The following is a 22697-nucleotide window of genomic DNA, read 5'->3' as shown; positions in this document are numbered from 1 at the left end:
ACTGGTATGGCGGACGATGTTTGAAAAAGACACTGACACTATTTGATATCATTTCATTTCATTTTGTCATACTTTTTTCATTACTCTGCCATGTGATTTATACTGTCATGATTTTTGGATTTTTAATGATACTATTTTTTCTATTACAGGTACATGGATAATGAAACAATATTTTTTTAACATCCATGATGCCAAATAATGTATAACGCCTTTCCATTATTTAGTTATTTATTTGTTTCTTACATCGAATAGGTAAAACCAGTTATCAATTCTCTTTTCAATTAATTGCCTTATTAATTCTCTGATTAACTAGATAATGCTAATTCATTGCGTGAGCATTTCTAGACCCTTGAAATATACATATTTGATGTCATACTCCATATCGTACCAGAAGTTTATTGCTATGCAGGCTTGAGACTGTTGAACGTGGTGGAACCAGAGCGAGGGGAGGTACAGGATATCACCGGCTTGAACTGATACTTTTATCGTAGTTGCATTTTCGTACATCGGATATCTATTCATAATATGTATATAATTAATATCTATGACTAATAAGAATTGATAATTAATTATATAATAGTAAAATAATGTGATTGAATGAATTTCAATCTTCAGAAAAATTCTCTGAAACAAACACTACCTCGTGTAATCAGGTTTCAGGGGATCAACGGCGATCCATGGTAATAATTCTCCCTCCTCGGAGACCTGTGAGGGGTTTTGGCGAAGTGGTTCTATTTTCCAAGAGGTTTCCGCCCTTCGGTAAATGCCCGAGGGATACTTTCCGTATGGAATCCAGGGTAGATCGGTGGGCGGATGTAAAATAAACTCCTTCTCTCCCGAGACGACGCAGTAAATATTCTCATACGGATCTTTATGCACTGAAAATAACATCAAATTTATACAGTGCAAGTTTGAAAATTTCATAGGCAATAAAAAACGTCATTTTCTACTATTTACTGGACGTCACAGCTCGTTGATCTCCCATCCAGAAATTTATGGCATCGGGCTGCTTTCCAAAAGCCTCAGAAATCCACTTGGGTTCCTCAACGTCCCTCCAAAGCTCATGAAACTCCTCTTGAAAATTGGAGTTTTGTTTCTGAATGTAGAGTACTGCGTCGTCCCTAGGGGTTGTCAAGGTATCAAGAAACTCCGACATCGTCATTTCCCTCTCCTCAGGCATGACAAAATACTCTCTGTTGTCTTCTTCATTGGTGGCAACTGCATCGGCATATCCATTTGGAGTGACTGCCACTGATATCCTTTTCTCCGGTATTTTCCTCCGGAAGTGATCAATGCCCCACTTGCCCACTGCCGGCCAGTTTGACACTCCATTCTTTATCAATAAGGGTAGATTCTTTGATAGGTATTTTTGGTGGAAATGGAGAGGGCTTAATGACTCACTTTTAGCGTCTATTGTGTCGATTTCTTCTTTGAGATAGAGCTCTGTGGAATATTTTTATTATTTTTATGAATTCAGGTGCAATTGTGCCAACAATGTATTGACATTCTTGAATAAAAAAAATCGATCAGTAATTCAAATCGTTCTTCAGTCTATTATCTTGAAGAGCTCCTTCATGTTATTGATGTAGCAAACCTCTAGCCTCCTGGGATATAACTCGACAGTAATTGTCGACAAGATCCTTGGACGTGCGCTCCATTTTAGTAATCGAGTCCTAACTTTCCGGATTGCGATGAATATTCCTCAATCACACAGAAAACCTTTCATCTATTAACATTTGCTATTAGTTTATAGAGAGTGAAGTGAAGAGTTCAGTTTTCGAATGGCACTCACCTTTCAGCTATCCACATACAAATATATTTTGCTGTCACCACGTGGCTCCAATGGTGGGATGAACTCCAATTACCCCCAAGGTATTTATTTACGTTACGCATCACAGAGCTCATTCCCAATCCTGACATAATTCGCTGAGATTTCAGAAGCAACAATAAACTGTTGTCACGAGCGTCGAACTAAAAAAAAGCTCCAGAATGAAATTATTCGACTTTTTTATGCACTTCATACTCTGCCATGAACACATAACCTCAAGTAAACTTAACATAAGATTATTTTCCTTTCAGAATTGAATTCAATCGGGCAGAATGACTGATAAGGTCGACCCCTCGACAAACCAGAAAAGTTCTAATGCTGCACCCGGGGATGGCATCCGCTCCCTGAGGAGCACGATGCTCTTTCGAGCTGTCAACTATGAACTCTATGTGAAACCAGTAATGTCAATCCACTAAGGACCAGCTTAAGTGATTTATTTATTCGAAAAACAAATTGTTACTGTAGTGAAAAAATCGTTAATGTCAACTTTAATTTTCAGAATATAGTAATAATGGCATTGGGCCTGACAGCAATCGCCGGATGTTCTGGGTACATCCTTTACATGCGATCGAAATATGAGGACATGGGGTTCTACACTGCTCTCGAAACGGATGGCAAAGAAACGTTCAAAAAGAAAGAGTCAAAATGGAATACATGAATTACCAAATGACTCACTACTTTCACGTGTACATACGGCTGATTGAATCACAGGTTAAGTCTGAGATTTCTGTAATTTATCAAGTATAATAGAATATGGAATAGTATGAAAGAAATTGGTATATTGTTGTGAATTGAGATGAAATGAATCTTCATTAATATTTAATTTCTGCTCCCAAAACGATGTTAAAAATCGGTATAGAGTTTCACAGGGTTTAATTGAAAAATTACAGCATTAAACGAAATTTTTATTTTACAATGGTAACATATTCCATCAAAATAAACATGTCAAACATTCAATTCACCTATGAACTAATTGTACAATCCTAATGTCATCGATAATTTGTTCATTCTTCTAAATGCAATATCCAGTATTCACAGACAGACTAAACAAAAATTTCATTACTGGTGATTTGACATTGCCTTCACATGCTATTTCTCTTTGGCACACGTATTACAAGGTTTAATTCACATTTGTAAAATTATTGGTCATTCTACTGAGTTAGTACATCTGCTAACAATGTTTACCATTTTGTACTCATTATTGTGATACGTTTTCTGAAGAAATTCAGATTTTTAAAAATCGATGATCTCTCTCGGACAGATAGCAATCAACAAATATATTAATTTCCTAATCTTGACCCTGCCTTATGGATTATTGATCCCCCGCGGCAAATTGTCATTAATTATTCTCATTGTCTGGCAGTGAGATGATGGTTTCATGCATTGCATTTGCTACGTAATCTATATTGTGATCGTTGAGTCCGCACATGTTTATGCGGCCACTTCGGGCCATGTAAATGTGGTAGTGGTTCCTCAGATGTTCCACTTGGATTTCTGAGGGATAAAAATGATTGAATCATTGGAACAGAGCTTAGGCGCATTTAAAATATAATAATAGTGGGGAAAACTAAAAAAGGCAAAGTTCAGTACAATAGGTAAAACAAAAAAAATCCATTAATCTTCCTCATTCTGACGATTGAAAAATGCATAATAAATTCACGTATTTATCGTCTAAATTTACCTGTCAATCCAGTGTATGAAAACATTCCGATTTGTTTCGTAATGTGCTCCCATGTTCCTGGAGTTCCAAGTTTTATGAGTCTCTCGTATAATCCCTGTCTCATCTTGATTATTCTATTTGCCATTGTGCGAATATGATCTTTCCTTTGGCCCAAAAAGGAATAAATACATAACGAAACAAAATTAGAAATCAAAATTGATATAAAGAGGAGAAACTAATTGATAGATTGAATCGAGGCGGAATAATTTGATTACCATTCTTCATACAGATCTGCATTCCCCAGAACAGTAGCAACAATTCGTGCTCCATGATTAGGTGGATTGCTGTACATTCCTCGAACAATAAGAGTCAATTGGGATTTGACTTGAGCTAGCTCTTTCGCGTTGTTCATTACTACTGCCAAATTTCCAGCGCGTTCATTGTAGAGGCCGAAGTTCTTGGCAAAGCTCTGGGCCCCCAGGAACTCAATGCCACGTTCGACAAAGAGTCGTACTGCATAGGCATCACGATCCAAATCACCACTTGCGAATCCCTAACAGAACAAAAATTTATAAAAATTTTGTATCGTAGAAATTCACAAAAAATTTAATAGAAATCCAACTGAATTCATTTTCATTATGAATTCTAAAGCCTTGAATTTACTTGATAAAAAAGATGTATTGAAGTACTGACGTAACTACTTCTTACTTGATAAGCACTGTCGAAGAACGTAAAAAGTTTTTTTCGCTGAACAACATCAGCGATTTTCTCCCATTGGTCAGCAGTCGGATCACACCCCGTGGGATTGTGAGCACAAGCGTGGAGAATAATCACAGAATTCTCAGGGGCATTGCTGAGGTCCTCGAGCATTCCCTCAATGTCCACACTCCGGGTCACCGGATTCCAGTACCTGTACTCACAGCCTTTCTTGAATCCAGCGTTCGTGAATATCAGCTTGTGATTCTCTATAAAACAAATGTTCACATCGTTCTCCATTGTTACAGGAGCAGCTTCACTTGATAGTGAATTTTTTTCTTACCCCAGGTTGGCTTGCTGTAGTAAAACGTGTCGTAACGGAGAATTCGGGAGAGAAACTCGGCGCCGACGCGGAGAGCTCCGGTTCCTGACAAGGACTGGACCCCTATGGCTCGCCCCTGGATGATCGCTTGAGAATTCTTGCCCAGGAGCATCTCAATAGCACTCTGACTGAATGCGTCCAGACCGAGGACGGGAAGATACTCGTGATTCTGGAGTGCATCTTCAGCGAGATTTCTCTCAACTTTCTTCACTACTGGGAGAACCCAGGGCTTTCCCTCGTTTGTGCGATATGCTGAATGCAAAACAGCAAAGTTCTCAGTCTTCATATCTGCATCTCTTTGAATTTTTCTTTGCTTATTGTTAATTTATTACTGGATCATCATGCAACCCATTCAGTAATTGATCTAATGAGACGAATTAGTACATCACTGGCGTGATTTGTTACTGGTTCGTGAGGATGATCATTCGATGGAATTGAGATCATTAACAATCAATTTAGGAAAAGGAGAAAAGTTGCTGATTTCCTTGTATAACCAATTCTGTTCAGACTTAACTTTGGAAATGAATTAAATTTTTTTTTTGGACGCCGTTGTCAGGAATTTATTCCCGATATTTTTATAGAAAAATCGGATGTTTTTATTTCATTAGATTGAATGTTCCTGGCAAAAATCAACCACGGTTTCCTAGTGGATATAGCATTTTTTTCTTTCAATAGTCTTCCTCACGAATTTCAATGAATAATTTTAAAAACACTCGTAACGATTATCTATCTTCAAGATAGATAAGAACAATCCCAGTGCAACGTCAATTGAAGAGAATAGATTCCTTATCAATTTTCTGTTGACAATTGCTCGTCAATATAGAATACCATTTTTTTCAAATACAATATTAAAATCAGCCTATATGTACAACTGTGCTCAGCATGCTGGAGATTATTAGAGCAACCCCATTGCATCATCGGTCATGTGATTTACATAACACACTAGCGTTATTTTCATCAAGTGTTGAATAAGGTCAATTTCATCTAGGAATTCGATTTATTTTTGACCTGGGGAAGTAAATGAGGCAAATTTTCAATCCTCCCTCCAACTAAATTTATCTCCATCCCTTCTTATTTATTTTATGTTTCCCTATTCATTGCGAAATTGCTCCAAGGACATTTACCGTAAAATATATGAGGACGAATGCAACATTTGTAATTTTCTAAATGAATAAAGACTTACCTCCGATTGTTAGATTGACTTTCTTCTCGAAGTTATCGTCCAGAAATTTTTTATTCAGGGCGAAAATTTCGATGGGTGGACCCATCTCAATTCCAGAGAATCTCGTCGACATTTTTGCTGAAATTTGGTAGTGTTTTTAATCATATTTTCATTCACGAAAAAATATTCCAGTCTTTTGATTCGTGTTTGATTCACTTCATTGATATCTTCCCCAAAACAATGAAGACCTCAGACCTCAAGATCATTAGAAAGAACAGACGTACTCCCAAGAATTCAATAATTAGATTTGAGTAATGAATTAGAATTATTAGAATTATTATATCTGTACTTACATGGTGTTGCCCACAGCGGAGAATGCAACGATCTTTGTAGGTGAAAGTGAGTTTTTCTTATTCTCACTCTACTCGATATTCAATGGACTCTTTGATACCTCAGGTTCCTGGAACATCAAGTGGAAATAGTTGGACTGGAACAACCTTGTGACAAATGAACGATTATCACAACGCTAGTCAGTTCATCAGCTGTTCAGGCGCCAGATTTTATTTTTTACCTCTTGTTTGTACGTGGGCGCTGCCATGACAGGCACACTAAAGGGGGATTCACAATCTTCGGTGCTCCACAAGGCGCCAATTGTGATTAACAATTGAAAAAGTTCATTTTCCTAACGTCTTCCACGTTACTAAAATTTATGAAGCTTCATGATGTTTTGTGCAAGGCGTGGAAAGGTAAATAAAAAATGCGTTGTGAATTTATTTTGAGACATCTTTGCAGAGAAAATATTAAGAGAAGAAGTTCATTAGGAAAATTGGAATTCCTTATATTATTTTATAAAATGAAATGATTCAAGAATGCCAACAAATTTTCGTCACAGAAATGAGAAAATAGCACCTGAAATTAAAAAAATTCCCATCAATGTAGATTCAGTCGTAGCCACTGGTCTCTCATCATTCTAAAATCATATGAATCTCGCTAACTGCTGCTTCGCAACGAGGATACGTTGATTACACGAATGAAGCTTCGAAGAAGAAGAAGAAAATGAGTTAAATCAAACGTTAAATTAGTGCCATCCTCCCGAGAACTCCCTGGAATTAAAAACCGGTAGATTTATCGAAATATTCGATCTGCCACGATCATTCGGACATTTACGTTCAGCATGTGAGAATCGGCATAAATCTGAACCCGGAACTCGTATCAAACCATCGAGACCTGGAAAACAAAAATAAAGCGATATATACCGTGACGCAACAATTGCTCACCTGCAAATCGGTACTTCAACGGCGATAAAAAAATAGAAATTATTTCGTGACAACTCGTTCTGAAATCAAGTCGCAATTTAACAGCTTCATTTTGTCACCAACAACATAATTACATATATCAGTAGTTTAATTACGAAATTTTGTATTAGAAAAGTTCCGAATTTAATGGAAAAAATAAACTTGTGAAACTGCGGGTTTATTTTTTTATTATTTTGAGCTGTGGGTGTTGAGACCTATCAATAGTTAATTATCATTAATATGATAATTTTCATATTTAACAAGAAAAAAATCCGAAGCAAAGCCCGAACGTCTGAACAATGACGTCATCAGATTAAATGACTTCAGTCCGATGACTTGAAAGAAGATATTCCAATTACTAAAATGTCGTCACCCATTATGTTACTGAATGCCAAATGATGCGGGTCAAATTGACGCAAACGTATAATCATTTTGCGTTAATATCCTTGCACCTGTCGTCATGTGATGTATATGTATACCCAGTGGTGTTATTGGGTGTAAGACGCACTGAAGACTAGCTCAAGGATAGAACCGAATCCGGCTTCTTACCCTTTTTTTTTTCAACATCTCAACGGTCTCCTCGGGATTCTGGTTTTGGCAAATCCTTGATGGGGACATCACGAGCGGTGGCGAAATGATTTTTACAGTCTCGGGGATTCAAATGTTACAGAGCATTCGCCAACATTGAGGATGTCCGGGGAGATGAACTCGAGAAGGACCTGTTGAACTCCAGAATTGGATCAATGTCTCATTCAATTGTGCAGCCAAGTGCTGACACTGAGGATTTTTTTTTCCACGTCATGTGCCCTTTGACATTAAATATTAATTCTTGTTTCACTCGTATATCGTTTACTCCCCGAAGATATCGAAAACACCTGTCAAGATTTCCATAATCCCAATAAATTTATGTGCCTGAGCTAATTTTATCCTCATGTTTCATTTAAAATAACTAACAAATCATCATCTTGTCCTCGATTGTAGACGCCTATAGAATACACCAAGTCCTTGGTAAACCCATCGATGGTAAAAGTTATTGACCGACTCTACTCTTCAACTGCCAATCTAAGAGTATCCGTTTTTATTAATTCCCCGCTGGTTTTCTTCGTTCAATAATTCTGCGCGACGTTAGATTTTTTTTTTCAAATTTACGGAATTGCTGCTCCGAAATTTTCAGCTTCACATGCGTATTGTAAATTCAGTAAAGTTATCAGTTCTATCATTTTGAATTATCACACTCATGGCGACGATTAACAATCACCTTCGATCAAATATTCAATAGTTTGAGAAAAATTTCAACAATTTTCATTGTCACCTAGACCTGGAAATCCCAGTTTCGTTGAATATTTCAATAATTAACTTCTTTCTCAATACCAACATAGATGGGTATATCATGTAAATCAGTCATTAAAAATTTCAAGATGTATTACTTAAGTAATTTTTCTTTGGAGTATCCTTCAAAGATATAGCCTCTCCAAAAAAGGGAAGAGACGATCTGTTTGCCCCGGTGGTTTCCAAAACCGCATGAAAATAAATGCCATTGTCGATGAAAAATATTAAAATAAATTCGTTAAAAATGCCATTTTCATGAATAAAAAAATGTCGCAACATTCGTATGAATTTTCAAAAAGAAAAAGACCACCTGTGTTGCCCCAGTGATTTCCAACAGCTCACGAAGATAAATTTCTCCGGGCTTCCGCCTGTACTTAAGAAACAACTGGGGCAAAACAAGTGCCACTGGAGCAGGAAAAAAAAAATAATTCACTAGAAAAATAAAGCTTTCGACCCGGGAATGAATTTTCTCTGTGAATATTCAATATGAATAGGTAATCCATCAAGTACCAAGAAATGAGTATAAATGAGCGCACGTCATCCTCGCAGCATGGAAGTTCCATCGTCTCCGCTCACCGAGCCGCACCGATCCGAAGAAACAAAACTCCAGAACCATCTCCATTTACCTCAAAACTAATTATTTATCTTCTAATATTTCCCTTTGTTTTTCCCTCGTACAATGACGCTATCATAAAAATTAATGGCTTAAAAAAAAATTGTTAATGGCTGCATCACAAGCGCCCAAGAGGCTCTCGTTGGTTCGCACAAAGAGGGACGCCGCGACCTTCCTCCGTCTCACTTCGACACTTTCACTGAGTCCCGTGACTCGAATCCTCGTGACTACGAGTCCCGTGACTTCCTCTCAACACAAATGCACACATCAAGACATCATTTCTAACACATGTTCACCATCGCGTAGGCCGCCAATATTGTCGTACTCCATGACCCAACACAATTGCGGATGAAAGATCAAAATGATAATTAGTCGAAGGCCTGATAACATTTTCCGGAAGTTGGGAGAAAAATTCTCCGCTGAAATGAGCGCAAGCCCTGCTTTCAGCTCACCATTTCTGGCAATCAATAATGTCTGTAATTAAATAAATCACATTCATAATGAGGATTTAATGGAGAGATGAATCTGTACTTTTAGAATTTTAAATGTAAAGTTTCAATGCGTTTTGTTCAATTTTTTAATTCAACAGAGCTTGGAGTCTCTTATTCATTCTGCGAAGTCTAATGAGGATAATGAGCAATTGCCGGAATAAATATTTATTGTAAAATAAAAATGAAAGCTTGAATACTCAAAGTTTTAATTGTTGCTTTAAAGGTTGAAATTTAAATGAATATTTTTGACTGAAATGTTTATCCTGGCCTAACCATGAGTTCCAATAAAATTTGAAAAAGCAACATCAGCTACCAAATTTTGATCCTATTGCCATTGCAGAAAATTTTCAGTCATTTTTCTAATTTTTAAACATTTTACCTAGTCTTTCCCTAACCCTCCTACTATCCTAAATAAAATAAGATAACTTCCATGGGAATTTGCCTCCAATTGAAATAAAAAAAATCTACAACTCAATCGAATTGCCCCGGAATCGCTGAAGCCCATCCGTGGGGATCGCCACCTCCCTCAAGCCCCTGGAACCCTCGTGTAAATAAAAACCCCCGACGAGAATCGCCCCAGCCTCATATTCGTTCCACTCTCCTAGCGCATCTCTTCACTGTGCAAATTCCAAAAATTTTCCGGCTATTTATTTCTTCACGTGATTAAAATTAATGCAGGAATTTTAGTGGGGAGGGCTCGCGCCTCAAAACCGTGAATTTCGTCCCCAGTCAAAAAGTTGTGCTTGAAGACTTGACTTTATGGCTAGTGTACTCCACACTTGCAACGTGCCACTTGTTATTTTTACGCATTAATTTTTTTTTTTATTTTCGTTGTTTTTTTTCGGCGGTGGAGGAGGAGGAAAGGAGCGTGAAAGAGAGTGGCTTTTGGTTGGCCGTACTCACGACTGTACTCCCTCCAGGGTTTGTGGCTTTTAACTTCCCATACCAGCATTATTCGAATATACTTGAAGCCTTTTGCCTCTCCCGGTTGAGTTTACTAGCCGAGTTCACTCCTCTCGCAGGCTCAGTCCGTTCTGTGACGATCGAGGTGCCAGTTTTTTTTTTTCGCCGGATTGAGACAATATCTATTTGGATAACTGATCACTCATGTTATCCATGTGATGTGGGCACGACAACCTGTGCTCGATAGAGAAAACATTGTAAACAACGAGGGAAATTGCTGAGGACGAGGAGGAAAAGAGAAAGGAAGGGGTTTAATCTTCTTCTTGATTCAAATACTTTCCCTTCTGAAGTGCATTCGGAGGAAATTAGCAGCATGAGGACCAGTCGCTTACGGTAAATTTTTGGTTTAATTTTTAATGCCCTGGGAACATTTGCCCAATGGTTGAACGGTTTTTAGTGCCAATGAGGTGAGGGCCAATTTTACGAGACCTTCTTAGGATGTGAGGGCAATAGCAAATTTTTGAGAACTGCAAACAATTTCATTGCAAAATTTTTGACGTTTCTTGTCAATTTGGAGATATTCATAGAGAGATAGATTGATAAAAATTTTAGACCAAAATTTTTGGTCTCATGGGGATCACACACCATAATTTTATGCATTTTTAACGAGGATTATTTCCCATAAATTTTGTAATCAGGCGAAGGCTGGGGTATTCAAACAAATTACAATTGGAAAACTTCAGTGGAATCTCCAGTCTGACCCTCGAGTATATGTAAATGCATCTCAAGTGCAATTTAGCGATGTGTTGGAAAACTCCTCTTCTTAATGAAATATCAATTAGCCGTCTACGATAAGAAAATATTGTCTTACGAATTGTGAGAGCAAGTTTGTTAACATTTTTGCCCATGACATTCCGCTCCAATTTCCTCATAATTCGGAGCCATTCCTTGAATTAAACCTCAAAGATTTACCAAAAAATCGATGAGAATCCTTAATTTCACTCCACTTACTCCACGAGATCTGAAACACATTAAGAAAATTCAGTGAATTAATTAGGGAATTTCCACAATTCTATAAAATATTTGTCTTACCCTCAATCCAATTACCAGTTCATAAAATATCGTTCTCAGCATTGACCTTCAAAAAATTCAATGTACCCACCCCCGAAATTAAAAAAAAAATCTAAAACCGTCGAAGGATGAATAGACGGCAGTAACAATTTTGTTGGTGCAGGTCAGGGTTTTTATCCCCAGCACCATTAGCTCACCACAAATTACGCAATAAGTTCATGATGATGATAATAACTGTTCATGAAGTCCTGAATGATAATCAGAACATTCATGAAATTCCTTTAAGACGCCCAGTGTTCCAGACTATTTTTTTTTCATACTGTGATCACTTCAAGTCTTGACATTTCTCCAGGGCAATTACTCAATTGCCTTTAATCCGACCATTATTCGGGGTAAAAAATGGGATTGCGCAGGGACCTGGGGGGGAAGTCGTGGCCCCAGAACATGTTTTTACTGTGTCAATAGTATCGATAGAGCGCCGTAAACCGACAGTTTTATTTCGTCTCGTGCTCCATTAAAACAATTTCGTTTGAAATGTATCACGTGCCATCCCGCTTTCTCATCGCTTAAGTAATACTCCGTTACGAAAAAATAAAAATGGGGGATACCCGAGTCACGCGGAATACCGGGAGAAGGATTGAGTCAAGGATAACCACATTGCAAGACCATTATTCTCAATTCTCCTGGCCATAAGTGCAATTCGATTAGATAGTCGGTGATCGCCTGCATTCATCTTCATTACGCACTATTGGGGGTGTTATTTTATTCGGGGGGGAGATTTATCGAGTGATATTATTTTGAGGATGAGTGGTGAGGGAGAGGGAGGGGGGAAGGGGGACGACCTTGACGGTGCGATACTGTACCCGGAACTGGTGGCGGATTTTGATTCGTCTAGTCACGTCGGTTGGATTAAAAAAATGCGGAGAACACTTTCACCGGTGTCTACTCAGAGAGGAATTCATTCCTGAATTGAGATAGGTTTTTGTTGATTCAGAAATGACTACCCAGGCGTAGGCGTTTCGGGGATGGGAGAGAGCATGGGATTACGTTTTCCCGACTGAATTTCAGATTTTTGAAACGGGTTAAATTCCTTCAAATTTAATGTCTTCATTATTCATTATTTGGGCTCGTAAGAAACGATTTTTTCTTTTTAAATAGCTCAGCTGTTCGACATCGAGTATTTTTCATAAATAATTTATAAACGAGGGCTACCAATTTTGGGAATGATTTCTTGCACCAAATTCCCGGGCTCGAACAACGAAAAATTCACAAGTGTTTCTACTGTTCCGTTATTCATTTAAAGGTTTAAATGTTCTGGTTGATTTTGAATTTCTCCAGAATTAAATTTTGATGAATGGAATTTTTTGAGAGACATCTCTTCCTATATTTCATTCTATTTCTCAATCGAGGAATGGCACGATAAAAAATATCTCAGTGTAAGAATCTTTAAGAAATTCCGTTTTTCTACAGATCCATCACCACTGGGTCAGACAAGCCCTTCTGTCTCAATTTAAAAAATCTTCAACAAGAACTAATGGTCTCAACTGGAATTCCCCAGGAATTCCTCAATTTCTAAGCCTCGATATTCCACTCCCCAAACACAGCGTCGAAAAAATGTAGAAAATAATGGTTAAATATAATGTAAACCCAATTGAGACGCGTCTCCTGGCGATAGTCGATTTCTCTTTCCGTTTCCGTTGACCCACTGACACCCAAAACCTTCCTAAAATTACCATTTTTCGAAATGAAGAAGCGTTAATTCATCTCCACATCACGAATATGATGGATGTACAACGGTGTGCTGCCCTGTTCCTGAAAGCCCTGAGCAGGATTTGAGGAACTGTCGCTCGAGTGATTAAAAAAAAATCTTTGAAATGAAGATAAAAGAAAGCAAGCGTCAGTATTTGATCTTGCTCGAGGCGATTTTCGTGTTCTCGAGTGTCCATGCCCCTGTCCCTGGCCGCTGGCGCACAAGGCGCCTTTTCTTTGATACATACACTGGTTTCCGTACCCCCGGGCTATCATAGCACGCTCTACTCCTTCACTTTCGACCGACAATTACTCTTTCCTCGTTTCTCATTTCTATTCGCACGTGGATATTTCAATTTTCCCCTGAGAATCATCGGTTTTCCACTCCCTCGCCAGGGACTAATTCTCGAGCTCTCGGCGATAATCCTTTAACCCCTGGCTAGTCCATCTACTGACGATGGAACCATTTGATGACCATCAAAGTGAGCTTTCATATACATAGAAGATTCATTTCATGTATTTAAAAACCACTAACTAGCGCAAAACGATTTTTTCCAATTCTGAAATTCGAAAACAACAACAACAATCGATAATTGGTATTCGACAATTGCAGTTGGTCAACATACAGATTAAATTTCAGATTTGAAAAATTGAGATAATAAAATCACTGTAAAATATCCGGAAACTCAGTCTCGAATGACACCACTGATGTTAGAGTAGACAAAATAATTCCAGTGCTTGGACATTCTGAACACCTTGTGGTGATTTGTTATTCTCGTCATTACGAATTGTTTTACTCCTATCTTCCGGAATTTCGAGCTCTATAAGCACTGCAATTGCCGATATATTTCCACGTATTTCAGACTGTTCAACGGCAAAAGGTGAAAGTGAGTGAGGAATGATGAGACTCAGCTCATAACGCATGTTTTTTTAATTTCCAGCGGCAATGCAGTTGTGCTGATTGGACTACTCATTGTAATCTGCCAGACGTTCGCCAGTACTGTTATTCAGAATGTCGATTTAAACGGTATGTAAAAACCGCAGTCCCTTGCGAAGATCGAAATTAGCTTTAAAAAAAAACAAAGAAAAAATTATGCAAAATATTAGAGGAATAAAAATAAAATATAGAGTCCTCAGGACGTAGTTAAAGTGTCTGATAAAGTGTTCACGTCATGTCAATTAATCGTCGTGTCTGTGAAACTATTACGTGCTCTGAGGTACGTCTTATCGTTTACGTCCTGAAACGTATGCCCCCGTGAGAATTATGCGTAATCGAAATCACATGCACCTTTCTCTTGCTCATCATTCCGTTGCCTGCGTAATTTCCTACAATCAAATTTGTCGGTGAACGTTGTGGCTATCTGATTGATTTTATGTTGTTAAATAAATTAACGTTCCGCAATGTTTTTTCGATTCAGTTTTTGGACAATTTTTTTAATTAGACAGGCCCGATTTTTTGCTGAAAATTGACATGACATAAAATGATGAAATTTAAGCTAAATCAAATGGAATTGAAAAATTAATGCAAATCAATAACGCATGTTACTAAAATGATTAATTACTGTATGTTAATGATCCAATTTCGATCTATCAATCTTCGTTTGGACCGAGGAAACCTTATTCAACATTAAAAGACGATTAATTTGTCAAACCCACTCACTCAATTTAAAAAAAAACCCTTTCTCCGAATTTAACATTGAAGGTTCATTTCGTCATCGTGTTTATCATTCGGCTAATGTACAAAATATTGAAAATTGTCGTACTATTTTTCAAGGAAATTTAATGATAGGTTTCGACAGGAGAAAGGAGAGACAATTTTGTGATATCTTGGCACGTGCCGAGGACTGGTGCTACAATTAGACGAGTCTAAAAAATAAATTAGTGGTACTAAATCGGTTGAGTCAATATCAAGAAGTACATAAAGTCCACTACTTTCCCGTCCACATAAGAGAAGCGTGAAAATCAGTAAAATGGTTTGATAGCTCTTAATCAATTCCCTAAAACCTTCAACGATAAACAAAATCTAAACCTGTAAATTTATTTAGGGAGCACGTTCACAGCATAAATAATGAAGGTTCATTTCATCATAGTGTTCATCATTCAATTGATGCACGAAATGTTGAAAATTGTGGCTGGATTTTGTGAGGAAATTTAATGACACGTTTCGACACAAGAAAGGAGAGACCGTTTTTCGATTAATCTAAGCACGTGCGGAGGGCAAATGTTACAATTAGGAGAGTGTAAAAAGATGAACTGTTTGGTACTCAATCTTTCATAAAGTAATTTATTAGTATTATTCCATAGATTGATTTATTTACAGAACAATTTGTCGGCTCGATGATGATGATTTATTTCTGCACTCAATTAGTAAAACGAGTTTTCAATGCTTTCATTCTCAACGAATACCTAAAAATCTGTACATAATCGAAAAATTTTCACGAGAACTTTTTTCTAGAGCTTTCGTTCCCCTGCGAAAAAGCTTCTCATGGAAATTCCGTCATTTATCATAATTTTTTAGATATTCATCATATAATGAGATCGGGTGTAAGTTAATTTACAAAATTTGCTTGTGACTTTGTCAAAAATTGTTGACACTTGTCATTAAATTTGTTTTATTGAAATTTAATTTCTTACAATACAAAAAGCGCCCAATTCGATCTAGATTTCTTCCCAAAAAGTTCATAAGTTCGAAAACTTCCACATCAACATGATAAAACGTACAACACCAGCGGAATTATTCGCGTGTTCTCCACTGAAACATTGAACGAAAAACAAACCCTAAATCCGAATATTTATTTATTTATAGAATATGTCTATGGAATCGACGACGATCTCCAAGCCCGAGCACGTGCCGCCATCGAGGCCGAACGGCATGCCTTTCAAAACAACTGGTAAGTCATTGTCCTTCACATCTAACTACTGGCGGGCCTGAGGACTCCATGTAATCGGCTAAAATGCCAATTTCGGAGATAAAAAATTTAATCAACATCGAGAAAGGTCAATGATGATGGTATCAAGACGAAGGTGAAACGCAGCGGGAGGATCAGTTGAATATAAAAAACATGGAATTGTTGGCCTGTCGAAAAGTTCATTTCAAATCACCATCTAGGGAAATTGAACGAAAACAGGCGGAATTTACCGGCTGAACAACAATCTTTGGCCGTGAAAGTGAAACTTGTTGTTTAGGAGGATGACGTTGTTGGGAACACGAGTGGAAAAACCCGGCTGAAGGAAGCCGTTGATTTATTGGAATTGATGAATTGCTCATGATTAACTGCTTTGCTTGGAATATTACTGAAATTTTGCGATAAAAACCAACAGAATTGGATTTTTAAAAATCCTTCCTTCATTTACTTTTTAAATTTCACTTAAAAAATAAATAAATTATCTCAAAGAATTCATTTGACCTTCAATTAAAATTTAACCGAGTAGACGTTGTTTATATTTCTCTAGGAGGCAGACTGCAGTTAACAACAACAGCAGTGACTGCATCGACACGAAGGAAAACCCATGTCCCCCGTCCAAGTACAGAACACCCTCTGGAGCTTGCAATAACATCAGACATCCTTCCTGGGGGGCTAGAGGATCACCATACCTGAAGTTCATATCTTCCAAATATTCAGATGGTATTGACTATTTTTGAGAATTTAACATTTTTGAGTCGATAGAAGATATATATAAAAAATATTTTATTTTTTCAACACCACCATAAAGGGAAATTTCTTATGAATTATTAGTCATAGACAATCTCAACATTTTTTACCTGAAATTTCAAGAGTAATTTTCTAATCGCGTGAGAATAAAAGAAAAATACACGTGACTTTTCCTAAAAGTTCATTTGGTCATTTGTTGTGTAGCTCACTTTCAACATTCACTCATTAACTTTTTCAATGTTGCGAGTGGCGTTCTTTGCAATGAAAAATAAAATTCAAAAATAGATGAAAAAACCAGCGACATTTGTATGAATTCCATTTAATTTGAAACGTAAATATAAAAAACTAAAAACCAAGGGAATCAATGTGTTGCCATCGACATTCAGCACTCACTCGCACCGAGAAATCACTGATCTAGATGTACCGGTCTAAGATTAAATTCACCGAGACTTTTTGTTGTCAAAGCCACCGTGACACGTTTGAAGAACAAAAACCCCTCGAGATTTGTCAGAAAGGAGAAAAATTTAGCCGATGAAAGTCTCAGTTGGAAAAATAGAATGGGGAAGAAAGAAAGTTGGGTCCAAGCGTGTAAATGTATATGTGCGGCTCCTTGAGCTCGCGGGCACATACCACTCGTATCGGGTCAAGAATGGAAAGTGAAAATTGGAACGCGCCAACGTATATATTTCGCGTTGGTAGCATTACATCTGCAGAGCTCACCTTCACGCCTCTACTCCTCCTCTATACCCGCAAATGCTGATGACCCATGCCTCTCGCTTATATTTTATTCAAATCTGGCCATTTGATTCTCTATCTAAGCTCATCCCATTCTTAATAAATCCCTCAATAATTATAAGGGTTACGGAAGAAAAATGGAAGCCAGATCTATCCAATCGCTAATTAGTTTAGCTTCACTAAGATCATTGCTCGATTAATATTCAGCCTCGTTATTAATTAAACCAGTTATGTACGAAGACATTTCATAGCGTACTCTAGCACTGACGTAATTAATTGAGTAAAGATAGTAAACAATTTGGCTTCAGATGCCATCGACACTTTTACACATTCATAATTAAATACAATTTAAAATATGTTGGAGAAATCCAGCAGAATTTTTATCGACATTTCTACGATTTTCCATGAAACTTTTCATTGCTTAATGCTAATTCCATAAATTAATTATGCCCATCCCTTGCCATTAAAATCAAATAGACCTTCGAGCCCACAAATGCTTGTTATGTAATTTCTCCCCCATATAATCTAGGCATGTCACAAGAATGAATTATAAATAAATGAAATGAAATCTAAAAGAAATGATTTTCAGATCAACTCACTTGAATTTGCAGGCATATCCCGCCCGAGATCATCGTTGACGCGTCACGTTCTCCCGAGTGCATCGGACATCGTCTCACGTCTGGAGAGCTCGAGCCTCCGCAGGGGTCTGCAAAACGAGGAGCGAAAAGCCCTGACCAGTCTGGCGGGTGTCTGGTCGGAGCTGGTCCTCCGGGACATCTCCTCGCCAGTCTTCCCAGGCCTAGACCTGTCCCGCTGCTGCCAGACTGACACTCCTCACGCTGAATGCTACACGAGCTCGGAGTCGACGGGCGATTGCCGGCCCTACTACAGGAACGTACCCTCGCGCACGGCCTACGGCTGCAAGTTCAGCGGCCGCGAGCAGATGAACGGAGTATCCGGCTTCCTAGACGGCTCCGACATCTACGGCAGCACAGACGACAAGCTCCATAAAATCCGAAAGTACGTGGCAGGTCTCGTCAACCTGTCCAACTGCGAGACTTGCAGGGACAGGGCGAGCCAACTTGGAAAGCTCTATTCCCTCTTGTTGAACGAGCACAACAGAATCGCTGGGCAATTGAGTAAGTTGAACGCCCACTGGGATGATGCAAAGCTCTTCTTGGAGGCGAGGAGAGCGGTGGTGGCGCAGATTCAGAGGATAACCCTTCAGGAATACGCTTCAAGCATCCTTGGAGAGTCGGAAATTGGGGAACTCGAGCAGATAAACTCAGGTTCCTACAAGGGCTACTCCTCGAACAATCGAGCTGGTGCCTTTGACGTAGTTGCCCTGGCAGTCCTACCAGCCTTGACATCACTCTCGAAGCGTACATCAGGAAGGGTATCCCTCGAAGCCGAGGTGGAACTCGCAGCGAATCCATTGACCCTAGATGTGTCGCAATGGACGAACAATAACTACTGGAATGCATCAGCATTGCTGATCCACACAGCCAGGGATCACGGTATCCCCGGGTACACTGCATTCCTGGAGCACTGCACATCAGGAACGATGAGCAAACACATGAAGCCTGAGAACAAAGCACTCTTGGAGAATATCTACGGTCGAATAGATGATGTGGATGTTCTGATTGGTGGAATACTAGAGAATCCCAGTGACGGATCCGCCGTGGGACCGACATTTGGTTGTCTTCTGGCGGGTCAACTGGCGAAGATCAGAAACTCCGACAGATTCTGGTATGAGAATGACCTGCCACCGTCGAGCTTGAGCAGCGAGCAGTTGTCAGCGATGAGGAGAACTAGTCTCGCTGGTCTTCTGTGCGCGAATGCCCCGATAGCCGCAGTTCAGCCGATGGCTTTCTTGCAGAGTGATGCCTACCTCAACGCCAAGATCGATTGCGACAGGCACAATCCCCTGGATGTGTCAGCATGGCGCGAAGAAAGAAGAGAAGAACGCAAGAAGGAGGAGACGAACAGAGATAGGAGTGATGATGTTACAGCTTTCGACGCTGAAAAGCCATCCTCATCATCGTGGATCGAAAACCCCGATGATGAAGAGCCTGTCATCAACGCCGACATGATAGCGGCGGCTCTGGCAAAGGCTCAGCAGGACTTGATGGAGAGAAAGCGGTTGGAGTATAACTCTTGGCTTCAGCAGAGATATGCCGATCCCAAGTCACCAGCAGGTACAGCTGCCAGTTTCTCAAAAGCCAATAGAGATGCCCTCTCCCTCGCTAATTCCTCGATCCTCTTCGAACTGGCGACTAATGAGATCATCAACGGTGCCCACGGCCTGCGGAGGAGAAAACGTCAGGCCTTTGACAGCTCCGATAATATTCTGGGATTTCCCGGCAACGACTTTTCAGACGTTCTCCAAAACGTGGATCTCACCAATTTCGTGTCGAACTCAAGACCCAGCGATCCTAGCGAGATAGACTGCCCCGTGGACGACAGCCCCTGTGATCCAACATCTCCTTACAGAACGCTCACAGGGCACTGTAACAACCTGAGGAACCCCAGACTGGGAAAATCCCTGACGACATTCGCTAGGTTGCTACCACCCGCGTATGACGATGGCGTGTCAAAGCCCAGGATCACCTCAGTTCAAGGCGGACCCCTTCCAAACCCCAGGACTATATCCACAACAATGCACCCGGACATTTCCAATCTCCACAACAGATATACCTTGATGGTGATGCAATTCGCCCAGTTCGTAGATCATGATCTCACAATGACACCCATTCACAAGGGCTTCGCCGAGTCAATTCCCTCGTGCAGATCATGCGACTCCGCCAGAACTGTTCACCCAGAGTGCAATCCCTTCCCAGTGCCACCTGGTGACCACTTCTTCCCCACGCACAACTCAACAACTGGAGAAAGACTCTGCATTCCTTCGATGAGATCCCTACCAGGTCAACAGAACCTCGGACCACGTGAGCAGGTCAATCAGAACACAGCATTTTTAGACGCTTCGGTTGTTTACGGTGAGAACATCTGTATCGGGAACATTCTTCGAGGCTTCAGTGGCCGAATGAACATCACCAATCACCCGAATAGGCTCAAGGACCTTCTGCCACAATCGGCTACACATCCGGAATGCAAATCACCTTCAGGATATTGCTTTATTGGAGGCGATGGGAGAGCTTCGGAGCAACCTGGATTGACAGTGATGCACACCATGTGGGTTCGCGAGCACAACAGAATCATGGAGGGCCTGAGGAGGGTTAATCCTCACTGGGATGGGGAGAAGCTGTACCAGGAGACGAGGAGGATCCTCAGTGCGATGTTGCAACATATAACGTACAATGAATTCTTCCCGAGAATTCTTGGCTGGAATGCTGTAAGTCTGTACGGGCTCAAGCTTCTGCCCCAGGGGTACTACAGAGAGTATTCCCCAACGTGCAATCCCAGCATCCTTACCGAATTCGCCAGCGCAGCTTACAGGATAGGGCACTCCCTTTTGAGACCGCATCTGCCCAGGATGGATCAGAACTACCGGCCTGTTGATCCTCCCATCCTCCTTCGCGATGGATTCTTCAACGTGGATATGCTTTACAGAGTTGATATGGTTGACGAAATGCTCAGGGGATTGGTCTCCACACCCATGGAGACCATGGACCAATTCATCACTGGTGAAGTGACGAATCACTTATTCGAGAACAGAAAGATTCTCCATTCTGGAGTAGATCTGATCGCTCTGAATGTCCAGAGAGCTCGCGATCATGGAATACCTGGTTACAACAATTACCGTGCACTCTGTAACTTGAAGAGGGCGACAACTTTTGAGGATCTCTCCAGGGAAATGGCGCCGGAGGTAATCGCCAGATTGAAGAGAATCTACGCGAGTGTTGACGACATCGATCTGTTCCCCGGGGGCATGAGTGAACGACCACTTCAGGGGGGTCTGGTTGGGCCCACCTTCGGCTGCATCATTGCGATACAGATGAGGCAGTTGAGGAAGTGCGACAGGTTCTGGTATGAAACTGACGATCCGAATATCAGATTCACTGAGCAGCAGTTGACGGAGCTCAGGAAGAACACATTGGCGAAAGTCCTCTGCGAGAATATGGACTCTCACGTGGAAATGCAGAGAGCTGCCTTCGATCTGCCCTCGAATTTCTTAAACCCGAGAGTGCCGTGCAGCACTATGGCGCAGATGGATTTCAGCGCATGGAAGGAGACCAGGAGCACCGGGTGCCTGATCGGTGGAAGAAATGTTGCTGTTGGGGAGAGCGGCTTCCCCTCACCTTGCACCAGTTGTGTCTGCACTAATGAAGGGGTGAGCACCAGTTTTCTTAACGTCGTAAAGCCGCTTCGGGGCTGCAGAATTCCGCTTTAACTTTAACTAACTTTTTAATTTTTCAAATTTTCAGACACAATGTGCCTCTCTACGAGTCACCGACTGTCCCCAACTCCTCCGTGAAGCTTCACGGGAGGCCATTCTTCGTGACGACGTCTGCACCGCTCAATGTGGCTTCGCCCTGGCAGCGGCCGATTCAACATCAAGACAATCATTCCAAAGTGCATCAGCATCAGCATCAGCATTCGCATTTTCAGCTCCCGTACAGAGCAATCCTACCTCTTTCAATGACTTCAAACTGCCCGATCTTTCTCAGTTCGTTGGGTAAAGAGACAGGAGGGATATCGTTATATAAACGAATCCAATTACGTATTTGCGAGTGTAAATATAGATCGCAAAAGTGTGGATGAGTATTTTTATAATTTTTCTACTTTCATTGGGAACATTTGAGAATTTGGTTGTTGACTCTTAATGACTGAATGAGTTTTCACATTTTCTCACGTTTCAACATGAATTACAGATACTGCCAAGGGACTACTCAGATGTACAATTTTTTTAACGAATTATCGTCTATTATCGCAGGTGATTCCGAGTCTACACCCTTTCCCCATTCCCTCTTCCTTCATTCAAATTCATGGGATGGTCTTGTAATGTTCAATTTTATTAATTTTCTATTTAGTGTAAAATATTAAAAAGAATGTTTTGTATACCGTTGATTATGTATTTGTTCCATTAAAAATCACCTTTTATTGTTTTAAAAAACATTGCGTTTTTGTCTTAAAAAAAATCTACTTGTTCTCCTCTTCCCCTCCTCAATG

The 22697-nt window shown here is 40.0% G+C and overlaps 4 protein-coding genes across 5 annotated transcripts; 2 read left to right on the top strand and 2 right to left on the bottom strand.

The window, feature by feature from the left end:
* Positions 1-203: 203 nt before the first annotated feature.
* On the bottom strand, positions 204-2081 carry LOC135165581 (bifunctional peptidase and (3S)-lysyl hydroxylase JMJD7). 2 transcript variants are annotated; one of them, XM_064127022.1, is made up of 6 exons: positions 1793-2081; positions 1595-1726; positions 1402-1443; positions 958-1308; positions 641-878; positions 204-514 (listed from the first exon to the last, which is right to left on the bottom strand). In XM_064127022.1, exons 2-6 carry the CDS (start codon positions 1656-1658, stop codon positions 325-327), a joined length of 885 nt encoding a protein of 294 aa, XP_063983092.1. In that variant the 5' UTR covers positions 1659-1726; positions 1793-2081; the 3' UTR covers positions 204-324. The 2 variants fall into 2 exon arrangements, with proteins under 2 accessions (XP_063983092.1, XP_063983082.1); XM_064127012.1 differs by having other exon boundaries at positions 206-514; positions 958-1443.
* On the top strand, positions 1559-3126 carry LOC135165617 (small integral membrane protein 8). The gene is made up of 3 exons (XM_064127074.1): positions 1559-1872; positions 2080-2226; positions 2328-3126. Exons 2-3 carry the CDS (start codon positions 2101-2103, stop codon positions 2484-2486), a joined length of 285 nt encoding a protein of 94 aa, XP_063983144.1. The 5' UTR covers positions 1559-1872; positions 2080-2100; the 3' UTR covers positions 2487-3126.
* Positions 2720-6235, bottom strand: Got1 (Glutamate oxaloacetate transaminase 1). The gene is made up of 7 exons (XM_064126955.1): positions 6082-6235; positions 5750-5866; positions 4528-4818; positions 4197-4453; positions 3764-4041; positions 3510-3652; positions 2720-3322 (listed from the first exon to the last, which is right to left on the bottom strand). Exons 2-7 carry the CDS (start codon positions 5859-5861, stop codon positions 3168-3170), a joined length of 1236 nt encoding a protein of 411 aa, XP_063983025.1. The 5' UTR covers positions 5862-5866; positions 6082-6235; the 3' UTR covers positions 2720-3167.
* A 3823-nt stretch (positions 6236-10058) lies between these two features.
* LOC135165447 (uncharacterized) lies at positions 10059-22641 on the top strand. The gene is made up of 6 exons (XM_064126746.1): positions 10059-10752; positions 14121-14206; positions 15986-16070; positions 16633-16805; positions 18179-21858; positions 21953-22641. Exons 1-6 carry the CDS (start codon positions 10733-10735, stop codon positions 22205-22207), a joined length of 4299 nt encoding a protein of 1432 aa, XP_063982816.1. The 5' UTR covers positions 10059-10732; the 3' UTR covers positions 22208-22641.
* Positions 22642-22697: the final 56 nt, after the last annotated feature.

This window comes from Diachasmimorpha longicaudata, chromosome 1 (assembly GCF_034640455.1).
Source record: "Diachasmimorpha longicaudata isolate KC_UGA_2023 chromosome 1, iyDiaLong2, whole genome shotgun sequence".
Classification (NCBI taxonomy): Eukaryota; Metazoa; Arthropoda; class Insecta; order Hymenoptera; family Braconidae; genus Diachasmimorpha; species Diachasmimorpha longicaudata.
This window is presented reverse-complemented; position numbering and strand designations above follow the sequence as displayed.